General features: G+C 40.1%; 1 protein-coding gene across 4 annotated transcripts in view; it reads left to right on the top strand.

The window, feature by feature from the left end:
* The first annotated feature begins 6,713 nt into the window (after positions 1 to 6,713).
* Positions 6,714 to 13,425, top strand: part of CDK1 (cyclin dependent kinase 1) — a 53,210-nt gene continuing 46,498 nt past the window's right edge. Inside the window, exons 1-4 of one of the 4 annotated variants that reach the window (XM_073793567.1) lie at positions 6,714 to 6,817; positions 8,904 to 8,965; positions 11,285 to 11,441; positions 12,254 to 12,377. In XM_073793567.1, coding sequence (XP_073649668.1) covers positions 8,929 to 8,965; positions 11,285 to 11,441; positions 12,254 to 12,377 — 318 coding nt within the window. In that variant the 5' untranslated portion in view covers positions 6,714 to 6,817; positions 8,904 to 8,928. The remainder of the gene's footprint in view (positions 6,818 to 8,903; positions 8,966 to 11,284; positions 11,442 to 12,253; positions 12,378 to 13,425) is intronic. The other 3 variants (XM_004323921.4, XM_073793565.1, XM_073793566.1) reach the window with 3 other exon arrangements.

Raw genomic sequence — 13,425 nt, 5'->3', positions numbered from 1 at the left:
ATGATAGTTGTCTTTCTCTTAGTTCACTTAGTATGATAATCTCTAGGTGCACCCATGTTGCTGCAAATGGCAGTATTTCATTCTCCTTTTATGACTGAGTGATGTTCCATTGTAGATATATTCCACATCTTCCCCAGCCATTCACCTATCGGTGGACATTTAGGTTGCTTCCGTGTCTTGCCTATTGTGAATAGTGCTGCTACGGACATTGGGACCCTGAGCTTTTAACTGTGATGGTACAGCTATTCCAGAAGGGCTCTTGGTCAGGACAGTGTCTCTTGAATGGCTTTCCTCCTACTTTTCATTTTGGATGTTTGGTTTGGGATTGGCTGTGGAAGAAATCGAAACTGATTCCTGGGGTAGGAAAAAGGTTTTGTTTTGTCTTGTTGAATAAAAGGCTCTACTTTTCCTCTTTGAAATGTTTTCATTTTGTGTGTTTCCCCATCTGGAGTCTGAATTTCGGGGGCTTGCATTTGATTCTTGTTTGTATATGCCCATTATTTAAGCTAGTGCTTGGGACGCAATAAGGCCTCCATAAAGTTGTCAAATGTTATTGAAACAGTGGATATCTTTCTCTTTTTGCCTTGTTCGAATGTAAATCACTTTACCTTGTATTCCCTCAGTACTCAGCCGGAAGGAAAGTATTTAATTAATTAGCATAAAAGAGTATCATCATTTGGTGCATTTTTCTTATCTCGGCCCCTCCTGTCAAGCTCAATAAGAACAGATATCTAATCCATCTTTGTATCTTTAGTAGCCACCGAATAATTCCAGACAAACAGAAGAAACTCAAATATTTGGTGAGTGGAGCCGATAGAGTTTAATTTGCTGTTGTACTTCACTCTCACATCAGGTAGAAACTGATGCACGAGCAGGAGCCAGACGGCTGATGTCCTTGGGGAGGCCCTCGGGCGCTACAAGGCTCTGAAGTGCCTGTCTTGTTTTTTAAAGATAGAGTAAATTATGTTTCCGTATCATTTTAGCAGTAAGAAAGGGTAACTGTAACTTCGCTCTTTGGAATCTGTCAATGATAGTAAGCATGTCACATGAAGCAGATCACCATGGATCTCATGAAACTTACATATCAGGATCCTGGCTTTGCACAGGCCCCTTCCAGGGCTCTGAGAGAGGTGTTCACATGGTCGTGGCTTTGTAAAATGTATGAAGTAAGATATCTTGAACACAGTTTGTTAAGGCTGCTGTTTCTTTCCACTTCAACTTCCAGTCAGTCACACGTCTCCACCTGTCCAGTGACACTGGCACGACCATGAACACTGTTGAGATTCAGCTCAGGAGATGTTGAATTAAGGATATATTGAGGGCTTCCCTGGTGGCGTGGTGGTTGAGAGTCCGCCTGCCGATGCAGGGGACGCGGGTTCGTGCCCTGGTCCGGGAAGATCCCACATGCCGCGGAGCGGCTGGGCCCGTGAGCCATGGCCGCTGAGCCTGAGCGTCCGGAGCCTGTGCTCCGCAACGGGAGAGGCCACAACAGTGAGAGGCCCGCGTACCGCAGAAAAACAAAAACAAAAACAAACAAACAAAAAAAGGATATATTGAGTTTAGGATGAGTGGTATCTCACACTTCCAAGTTACTCCCAGCAGTCCTAATATAAGAAAAGCTTCTGGGACAACCCCTTCCATCCATTCTGCTCACCCTCCAGGCATCTCGAAATGAAGATATAGGGCAAGAGATGTTATCTGAACTGGAAATAAGTGGGTAGTGGGTAACAGGGGAAAAGCTAATCTGTGGAAAATTCTTCCAATTATCAGATGTGTAAAGTTATATCTACATATCCCATCAGTGCAAAGAGAAAACCTTACCAAAGGAAAACCTTATTATCCTCAGCTCTGTTTCACTCTTTTATTTTCTTAAAGACTTAAGAATGATGTTCAAGAGCAGAAATCTCTCTTAAGGATATAGTGGAAGCAATGAAAGAGAGAGTCTTCGATACTGTAGTATCTCGTTGCCTCCTCTAAAATGAACTTTTCTTGTATTAGGAACACGCTCGTTAACACAGCATGAACAATTATAAATGCATCAGACAGTTTTTGGGATCTGGAATATTTAGAATCCTGTAAATTAGAATCTTCCACAGTTGCTGTGTTTGTAGGGCATAAACTCAGAGTATTAGTACAAACAGCTCATATGTGAAAGAAACTTGATTTAAAAAACCCCCCAAAACAAAAAACAATGCCGTTGAAAAATGGGCAGAGGACCTGAATAGACATCTTTCCAAAGAAGACCTACAGATGGCCAACAGGCACATGAAAAGATGCTCAACATTACTAACCATCAGGGAAATGCAAATCAAAACCACAGTGAGATATCAGAATGAATATTATCAAAATGACAACAAATAACACGTCTTGGTGAGGACCTGGAGAGAAGTGAACCCTCCTGCACGGTTGGTAGGAATGTAAATTGGGGCAGTTACTAAGGAAAACATTTATGGAGGGTCCTCAAAAAATTATAAGTAAAACTGCCATATGGTCCAGCAATTCCACCTCTGGGTAAGTTTCCAAAGAAAACAAAAACACGAATTCGAAAACATATATGCACCCCTATGTTCATGCAGCATTATTCAAAATAGGCAAGATATGGAAGTAACCTAAGTGCCCATCTTGAAATGAGTGGATAAAGAAGATGCGGTATATGTGTACAATGGGATATTAGCCATAAAAAATAAAATCTTGCCATTTGCGACAACATGGATGGACCTACAGGGTATTATGCTAAGTGAAATAAGTCAGACAGAGAAAGAAAAACACTATACAATTTCAGTTGTATGTAAAATCTTAAAAACAAATGAACAAATATAACAAAGCAGAAAGAGTCATAAATACAGAGAACAAGCAGGTGGTTGCCAGAGGGGAGGGAGGTAGGAGGATGAGTGAAATAGGTGAGGGAAATTTTTAAAAATTAAAAATTAAAAAAAATAAAGTACCAAAATGTTAGCAGTGATCCCTCTGTCTGTCTTTTGTTGAGGAAATGAGGGTGGAGGCACGGAGATTGTATGTGACACACCTTTCTTTTTTTTTTTGAATTTATTTTTTTATACAGCAGGTTATTATTAGTTTTCCATTTTATCCACATCAGTGTATACATGTCAATCCCAATCTCCCAATTCATCCCACCACCACCCGTCCCCCGCCACTTTCCCCCCTTGGTGTCCGTACATTTGTTCTCTGCATCTGTGTCTCAATTTCTGCCTTACAAACTGGTTAATCTGTACCGTTTTTCTAGGTTCCACATGTATGCGTTAACATACGATATTTGTTTTTCTCTTTCTGACTTACTTCACTCTGTATGCTATGTGACACACTTTTTTTTATGGAATTGTTTGAAACATTTATTAAAAAAACCCATTATTTTGTTATCAGAGAAATGTCTGAGGAACAGCCATGAGAGTTCAGTGTTTTCAGTTGTGATTAAAAGGTCTTGAAACTATGTGTCTTGCTTTTTTCCACTGTTTTACTTTCTGAATTAATGTAAAAGAACAGTCTTTTCCTTTTGGATATGTTTATTTTAGAAACTTCTGTGAATTTTATCCAGTAGCAAAAGAAGCCTTGGCAAGATTCATTCATGCATGCGTTCCTTCATACATTCATCCATTTACTCTTTCATTCATTTTTGGACTAAGGTGACTAGCTTTTGAGTTTTGAACCATACACTCACATGGTTCAAAATTCAAAAGCTACCAAAGCCTCCCTCCCACCTCTGTGCCCCAGGCACTATTCCACTCCACACAAGCGCATTGTTATTAGTTTGTTGCATCTCCTTCCAGGGTATTTTAGGTATTTAAAAGTACGTTTCTCAAACTTTTTTATCTGAAAAAATACTTGTCTTAGCTCAGGCTGCCATAACAAAAGACCATAGGTCAGGTGGGGTAAACAGATATTTATTTCACACAGTTCTGGAGGCTGGATCGAGGTGTTGGCATGGTCAGAATCTGGTGAGAGCTCTCTTCCTGGCTTGCAGATGGTGCCTCGTTCTAGCAGTGTCCCCCTGTGGAGGAAATAGAGCGACCAAGCTCTTTGGTGTCTCTTCTTAGAAGAACACTAATCCCACAGTGAGGGCTCCACGCTCACGGTCTTATTTAATTTCTTCCCCAAGGCACCATCTCTAAACGACATCACACTGAGCCAGAGGCTGCAAGATATGGATGGGAGGGAAGGGGTAGTGGAGAGAAACATAATTCAGTTCACAGTAACACATATCTCAAAAGAAAACAAAACTTAGGTGCAGTACCAATGGATCTTTTTTTTTTTTCCCCTTCTAAATGGAGGTTGCCAAAATATAAATATGGAACTTTGGGGAGCATATGCCTTTCCATCCTCTCCTCTTTAGTTTTTTTCCACGCCACTTCCAGAATTGGTCTAAGATATTGTGCCAAGGCTGTAGGTCTCCTGAGCAGCCCCTTAGAACAATATTCAGGGCTCTTCAAGATTCTGACTCCAATTTCCCTTCCCTGTTTATCACCTAAAGAGCCCTACACCCTCAGATGCAGGTACCCTGAATAACCTGGGCAGACTTCAGTGCTTTACTCATGCAACTTCCTCTGTGTGGAAGGCTCACTCCACAATTCCTTCTCCAGTGTTCCTTCAAATGTCACATCCTCTGCTTGAATTAGTCATTTCCTGGTCGGTGTTTTCATATCGGCTTATAGTAGAACGTACAACCTCAGTACTAGAAGCAAAGTATAAGTAATGGTTGTGTTCTCCCACCCCCAACACCTAGAGCAGAAGTATCTGACTTATTTTTTGTGACACTGAATAGAAGTTGGCCCAATGTACAATAAACTGTATTTGCTAAGATGATAGCCTGAACTTACAATAACCCCGAAACTTTAAAAAGAAAGACAGCCAAAACAAAAAACAAACAAAAAAAGACAAGTCACACACGCAAAAAAGAGAGATAACGGAGCTAAATTTTTTTTTTGGCTTTGCCACCGGACTTGTAGGGCCTTAGTTCCCCGACCAGGGATTGAACCCAGGTCCACCGTAGTGAAAGTGCAGAGTCCTAACCACTGGATCGGCAAGAAATTCCCCCTGAGTTAAATTTAAATAAAAATCTAGCGTCAGAGCTATGGAAGCTTGTGGTCTTCTTTATGTTGAATGCAAAATGTATATAATGAATTACTAGCTGTTTTTAGATGATATAAATTGAATCCCTTGCTTGGGCCTCCCAGAGAGAAAGCTATATATAAATTTATTTGTTAAAATTAGTTAAAAGTGATATCCTAGACTAGCAGAGAAGAGTCTTCTGTAGAGCACTTCTCTGGGGCAGTTTTTATTTAAAATGTGAATTTGCGATTTTAAAAATAAGCTTTAAAAGTTATTAGGTTCAGGCCAAGATTTCCCAGTCCCCTACTTCCACCCTGAATCCCAAATGCTCTGCTTCTGTTACCCAGTAGCACAAAATTGCCAAGGCTGAGTGTTTGTGCCACATATACGGCCAGATGACAGATGCTGCTCCTTGTGTAACAAGGTATTAAACACTTAAATGCATGTGATATGCTAGTTCCATTGCTTATCCTAATCTGGGTCATCTAATATGTAATTGTAGCGGTCATGGTAATCAATCTTTGTTCTAGGTCCCTTAGAGTCAGTGCAAAGACTCTTATTATCTCCAGTTCTATTTTACTTTTTTCTTTCTTTTCTTTTCTTTTTTGCGGTACGCGGGCCTCTCACTGTTGTGGCCTCTCCCGTTGCGGAGCACAGGTTGAGGACGCGCAGGCTCAGTGGCCGTGGCTCACGGGCCCAGCCGCTCCGCGGCATGTGGGATCCTGGGGACAGGGGCACGAACCCACGTCCCCTGCATCGGCAGGCGGACTCTCAACCACTGCACCACCAGGGAAGCCCTACTTTTTTATTTTCTTAAAGATTTCACAATGATGACCAAGTGCAGTAATCTCTCTTTAGGATACAGTGGAGGGCAACGAAAGAATTTGGGGATACTGGATTAAAGTGTAATTTAGATCTCTTTTTCTTCCCCCGCAGAAGTGCAAATTTTTGTGTTTTAAAGAACATTTAAAATTCTGATGTGAGAAAAATTTTTAGAAAGAAAAATTTTGTTTTTAATTTTTAAATAAAATGTTAAATAGATTAAAAATTTTAAATAAAAAAGTGAGGTAAAAACATAGCACAGCCATATATATATGTGTGTAATGTAGAAAAAAGGTATCTAAGTCCTCTATCTATATATATAGGAAAATTTTCTTTACATTATTGAGGACATCTTTCCTAGCTTTCTGTTATCTCCTCCTTAAGGTAACCGAAATGTGCTCCTTTGGCCCAGCCTGAGAATCATTAATTTAGAAAAAAATAAATATACACTAGCTTTAAGTATTAGAAGTGAAAGTAATGGGATTTGGCTTGCGTGTAGTATCGCTTTTGTGATGAGCTATTTGATTACAATAAATTTTAATTGTGCCAATATTGGGAGGGGGGAAAAAAACCAACCCACAGCGAACAGCAGGTTTCTGATGACTAGAAACAGTAAGACGACACTTTCTTGGAATGAAAGACAGCGCTTGCGCTCAGACTCAGTGGGCGCCCGCCCTCCTGCTTTTTCTCCAGCCGCCGTTTCCTCCGCCTTTCGCGCTCTAGCCACCCGGAAAGCCCATCCTAAGGGAAGCTGGGCACTGATTGGCTTCTTTGAAAGTCTACGGGATACCTGATTGGTGGATCCAGGACCCTTTAGCGCGGTGAGTTTGAAACTGCTCGCACTTCTCTTCAAAGCTGGCGCTTCGAAGTTAGGGGAGAGCGCCGCTGACGTGATAGCCGCCGCCGCTTTCGCCGGGGGATAATAAGCCGGGTAGAGTTGCCGGGGTCAGGGTCATGCCTATGGGGCGTCGACTCGGCAGGCCGGCGTTGACTCGCGGGCCTCGGAGGGGGTGTATTACGGAACCGGGTGATAATTTGGCGGCTGGGGTCTGCGTGCGGCCAGGCCGGGCCTTCACCTGGGGTCCGGGGCCTGGGCGTGGGAGCGACGCCGGCCGGCTCTAGCGGGAGGCTTGTGGGAGCCCAGCCCCGGCGAGGTTACGCCGGCAGGGCTGGGGTTGCCCTGGCCTTGGAGTTGCAGTCTGGGGTCACGCGGGTGGCTGAGGAGGCTCCCGGGTCCTGATTGAAGCCAAATCCGTGCCTTGGTTGGACGACGCCGAGCTCTTGCGGAGTGCCAGGCTCGGCCCTCGGCCCTGCAGCTCCCGCCCGTCCGCGGTGCGTCCTGCCCTCGCCTCCGGGGGTGGAAAGCAAGACCGCCCCTGGGTCAGCTACCCAAGCCCGTTCCCAATCACAGGCTGTCCCGGAAAACCGATCGGATGAACTACCTTGTGGGCCGTCTCAGGCTTGCCTCTGTGCCCATGACCCCAGGCCTCCTAGAGCTTTTAAGAACGCTTAGCCAAGGCATAGAACACTAGAGAACTTGGATTTTTTGTTGTCGTCGTCGTCGTTTTTATTTTATGCTTGGTGGTGGTTACATTCTATGGAATTGGCAAAAAGTGGAAATCTAAGAAATGCCGAGAGTTAGAAACGTGTGTTTTTAAATCCTTTAATCAATTTTTATTTAATACTAAAGTTACCAATGTGCACGTCTTGCTTCCTCTAACGACCTGGAGGTCTCTGGGTGGATTAAGCCGCTGGTATTTTACATCCTGCCACGTACAGGGGGCTTTCAAAAGCTATGCTGAGGCCGCATCCTTTATTTAAAATAGTTACAACCAGGAAAGGGTGGAAGAGTAAGCTTTGAAATTGGGTTGGTTTTCAGTTATTTGTCTAAAGTGAGCTCAGCAGTTTCATTGTGCTTTAGGCATATCACATCTGGATATTGAAGAAAAGATAATTATCCTAATCGTCCACTGTCATTTGTAAAATTAACCATTTTTAAGATGGCCAGGGTAGTGCAATTTTGTTCATTTAAAAAGATTTATCTCTACTTATTTCTGGAATGATTTTGAAGAAGAATGTGAGAAACATAACTTAAGGGTCAATATAACCTCAGGCTCAGTGACCTTTATATATGGTTTCATCGGTGATGTATTATAAAATGATGCTTTGGGCTGCTGGAGCTATTGTTTCATTGCAAACTTACCAGCCAAGACTTACCAGGAAGTCTTGAGTAACTGGTTGTCATTTCAGCTCTTTTTTTTTTTTTTTTTTTTTTTTACCATTCTTTGTGATTCAAGTATATGGCTTTTTACTTTGTTCTTGACATTTCTGTGGGGTATAATTAGATTTTATGTGTGGAATTGCACTTTTTCTTTTAGAGTGCTTAGTGATCTTTCCTACCTTACAAAAAGTACCTTGAAACTTTTTGTCATGTTTGTGTTATGTGACTGCTGACAACAGGAGAAAGATTAAAACTGTCACTTGAGCAAGTTGAAACACGTATACTTTTCGCTGCTTTAAACCCTCTAATGGGTGAGCAGTGTGACCACATTTTAGCTCCCTACTCATGTCTTTTAAAAATTTTTTTTTTAAATTATCTTCATAAAAATATAAAGCTGTACAAATTCAGTCAAATAACCTTGTTAAAATATTTGGGTATAACTGGCACACACTGGTGCTCCCTTAGAAGTGTTACATAAAGAGAACATCTGGGATGTGTTTGGGAAGAATAGGTAAGTCCATGTGTGAATTTGAGGGTTAATTTGGAAGAGGCTAAATGTTACACTGGTATAGGATATACGAATATTTCCAATGTTTCAGAAACTAAGAAGGGTGGGAGAGTCTTTGAGTTCTTTCCCTTCTAACTATTGTTCCAATATAATAGCTAATATTCATGGAAAATTAATACTGCACTAGGCACTGTGGGAAATGCTTTACTTATAGTATCTCATTAATAACGTAAAAGCACGCTTTGAGTTAGTGACATGTAATCAAATCAGCTTTTCCTCTCATTTTAGGATCTACCATACCCATTGATTAACTATGGAAGACTATACCAAAATAGAGAAAATTGGAGAAGGTGAGTGGTTTTAATAATATAAAAGGCTTTTTTAAAAATGATTTAATGATGCTGTAATGTCCTTGACATGAAGACATGTAAATATTCATTAAAATCTAATCTTTGGGACTTCCCTGGTGACGCAGTGGTTAAGAATCCACCTGCCAATGCAGGGGACATGGGTTCGAGCCCTGGTCTGGGATGATCCCACATGCCATGGAGCAACTAAGCCCGTGCGCCACTACTGAGCCTGCGCTCTAGAGCCCGTGAGCCACAACTACTGAAGCCCGTGCGCTGCAACAAGAGAAGCCACTGCAATGAGAAGCCTGCGCACTGCAACGAAGAGCAGCCCCTGCTCGCCCCAACTAGAGAGAAAGCTTGTGCACAGCAACGAAGACCCAATGTAGCTAAAAATAAAAAAATTAATTAACTAGTTAGTTTTTTAAAATCCAATCTCTCAGGTACGTCTAACAGTGTATTAGTGCATTAATACATATGTTCTCTACATAATAAAACACAAAAATGTTCACATTTCAAGAGAATTGAAATTATTCTGACATGTCTCCCCAACAGCCCCCTTCCAATAATCTTACATCCTTCTAATACTAAATGCTTAAAGCAATATTTGTATTTTGAAAACACTATTGATATCTTGTAGGGAAGGGTGTTAGGGCAGTGGAATTATGTGCTTTACTTCTAAATACTTCTGCATATATACTTGAAGTTCTAGTCAGGGTCATGCATTTCATTTGGTGGTTAATGTCTCCTTAATGTCTTCTGATTTAGAATTGTCCCCCTGACTTTTCCCCTTTGACATTGAGTTTTTGACAGCCCAATTCATTTCTTAAATATATCCAGACTTTTCTTATTTCAATTATTACAAAGTTGTTCTCTGGTTTCTTCTGAATAACAAAAAATCTGAGTGTTGTTACATTAGTCTTGGAACTCCTTCCTGTCTTAAGGAAATGTCTTTTTAGATTGTAGAGAACATAGCTATATCCATGATGTGGAACCTTAGTTGGCATTTAGTAGGCACTCTGTAAACATTTGTTGATCAAAGGTTTTTCTCTTTACCGTTCAGTCTCCATAACTTGTCCATATCGAACATTTTAAAATTTTATAATGCTTAGTTCATTTCAGAGCCCATACCTTGTATGTCACAAATAATTTTTGGTAATTAACCAGTAGAATCACTGTGCTCTGTTTAACTAGCGTTCTATTCCAGTAGTTCATTGAGAAGTGATATGGTTCAAAAAGAGTCAGAAGAGAGACATAGAGCACTTGTGATGTCTAAAACTCAATTCAGTACATATCAAGGAACCTAACCGGTGGCACAGTGGTTAAGACTCTGCGCTCCCAATGCGGGGGGCCTGGGTTCGATCCCTGGTCAGGGGACTAGATCACACATGCATGCCTCAACTGAGAGTTTGCAAGCCACAACTAAGGAGCCCGCGTGCCGCAACTAAGGAACCAGCAAGCTAAAACTAAGACCCAGCGCAACCAAATAAATAAATATATATTTTAAAATGCATATCTAGTGTTTGCTATAAGTTTATCAGTGGTTGTTATGAGTAAATTTTAGGACCAGGTGAATGTTGTACACTTGAGGAGAGGTAAGCATACTTAAAAAAAGCTCTGAATTTACCATTAACAGTTTATTTGACTATATTATGCAAATGACTGATCTTCCTGAGTGGGGTCTGCTCCAGGATGGATCCCTGTCAGTGTCAATATTGACATTGTTGCTCATTATCTGAAGCCCATATCTCAGAATCAGTGTTCTCAACTTCCAAATGGATGTGAGGCTTTCTGCTATATAGTAGATAATATGAGCTTGAATAGATCAAATATTTAACAAAATATTTTATCCTCATTCTTTTCTAGATGAGGATTGTTGACTGTATATTTGAAATGTACGAAGCACTCTATATGAAGTTTTCTGAAAGTGTCACAGTGACTCCTGTTAGTAATATTTCCTGAGCCCAAATCTTTGCACTGTATTTTATGCCTACCTTGTTGCCAGGTAGGATATTTGACAGGAGATACATTCCAATCTGCAAACGATCCTTTTTCTCTAAAATGTGCTGGAAAATTACTGGTAATTTAGATGTATGGGAAACCTGTGATGACTATATGAATTCTCTAAACTACAGCCATGATAGGTTTTAGTTACCTTCAGTGTTGTTTTGGAAGTGATGAGGGTATAATTATGACTAAGATGCTTCCTCTCTGGCCACAGCAGACATTTCTATCATGTGACACCTTATGGGATTCAGTCATTTTTAAAATCTTTTTTAGTTTGTGGAGGTTGTCACATAGCAGACACTTTGTCTATTTCAGGTACCTATGGAGTTGTGTATAAGGGTAGACACAAAACTACAGGTCAAGTGGTAGCCATGAAGAAAATCAGACTAGAAAGTGAAGAGGAAGGAGTTCCTAGTACTGCAATTCGGGAAATATCTCTATTAAAAGAACTTCGTCATCCAAATATAGTCAGGTATGGTGTAGTATCTGAATTTGAATCATTTTCCGCATACTATTTCAAAATGTGAATTTCATTGTGGAAACTTTTACATTTGCTTAATTTCTGGTGTAACCTTGCTGAGCTGACTAGAACCCTACTATTTTTGTTCATTGAGAATGCTGGGCATAGAAAAAAAGGCTGGTAAAGCAGGAACAGAGTTAGAGGAGCTTGGTGATGAAGATTAGTAGTGGGGGCTGGAAAATCAGGGTAAACTGGTCAAGGGAGAAAAGGAAGTCTTTTTCACAGAGCTTTGACACTGCTCCCACTCTGAGAGCTCTGATCCTTAAAGACTCCTTAATCAGAGACCTGAGACAGGTAGATAGGTCAGATGAAGAAAAACTTTTTCTTTCCAAGTATTTGGACTGGCATCTTTCCAAATCAGGATTTAACTGCATTTTTCTGGGGCTAGAGATAGTGAGCAACTAGTAAAGTCAGATACTATTGTTTCTATTATTTACCTCAATGGAAAGACAAGCTCTGAGCAACAAGCAGTCAACCTAGAAACGTTCTTCTGGAGTAGAAGCCGCTTGCCAGTTAGCGCCTAATATAATATGACTTAATTTTCAATTGCTGCCCTGAGGTTCCTTTCTCAAATTCTAGGTTAGTGCTATGGTTTTCACAACTAGGGAAGCTACCACCTCTTCTTTCCCAAAACAGTATAGTAAAATTTCTTATGGCCCTACTTTTTGTAATAGCAACTGTGAAATGTATAGAAATAGTTTTATTTTGTGAGAGGTCAAAAATGTTAGTGTTTTAAATTTTCATATAATTATTTTATTCTTCAGTCTTCAAGATGTGCTTATGCAGGATTCCAGGTTATATCTCATCTTTGAATTCCTTTCCATGGATCTCAAGAAATACTTGGATTCTATCCCTCCTGGTCAGTTCATGGATCCTTCACTTGTTAAGGTAAGAATCTTGCCTAATTTTATTAGTATTTTTCCACTGTGAATGTAAAGTGTTTACTCTGTAGAAGTCCCTGTGTTTCATGAAAATGTGCTTGGAAAAAGTGTTAGAAAGTAGAACAAGGAAGAAAAGAATATTTTGTTTTCTCCCACACAGTTAGTCTATGGGTTAGGTTGTTAATGGTTACCCATTTTATTACTAGATAGTGCTTCTAGCTGTAAAGTGAAAAGTAGTGCCTGAGATAACAAAAGTAATAAGTACATATTACATTGTTGGAAGCTAGGATATTCTGGTCTTTATTTGGCAGTCAGGTACATGTAAAACAAAGTAGCAAAAGCCTGGGGCAGGGTGATGGTGGCAGGCGGTTTCATTTTATTCTGGTTTTAAATATATTTTGGTTGATTTATTTTAGACATTAAATTTCATTTAAATTTTAAATGTGTAATTGTCCTTACACCATCTCTACCAAACCTCTCCTTAGAGGTAGGCATTCTTTTTTTTTTTTATTTATCTTTATTGGATTATAATTGCTTTACATTGCTGTGTTAGTTTCTGCTGTATAACAAAGTGAATCAGCTATACGTATACATATATCCCTATATCCCCTCCCTCTTGCGTCTCCCTCCTGTCCTACCCCTCTAGCTGGTCACAAAGCACGGAGCTGATCTCCCTGTGTAGCCATTGTTTTATTAGTAATCTTAGAGATACTTATATGTCAACTTTGTATGTGTATATACATATACTGTTTTTATAAAAATGGGATTATATATTTATATATATATATATATGCATTACTTTCCCTTTTCTGTGTAAAACATTATTCGACCATAGGTCTACCTGTCTTTCTAATTTTTTTTTTTTTACTCAGAAACATTATTTATTTTTGACATCCATCTATATCTTAACGTAACTGTAATGAGTATTCCTTGTAATATCACCTCGTAGGGAAATCCCCACTATGATTTTTTCTTCAATTCCATTTTGTTCAAGAGTCTTCCTAATTTTTGATACAGTTATGTAAACCAGTTCCACACTGGTGGACATTGAAATT

Source organism: Tursiops truncatus, chromosome 16 (assembly GCF_011762595.2).
Source record: "Tursiops truncatus isolate mTurTru1 chromosome 16, mTurTru1.mat.Y, whole genome shotgun sequence".
Taxonomy (NCBI): domain Eukaryota; kingdom Metazoa; phylum Chordata; class Mammalia; order Artiodactyla; family Delphinidae; genus Tursiops; species Tursiops truncatus.
This window is presented reverse-complemented; position numbering and strand designations above follow the sequence as displayed.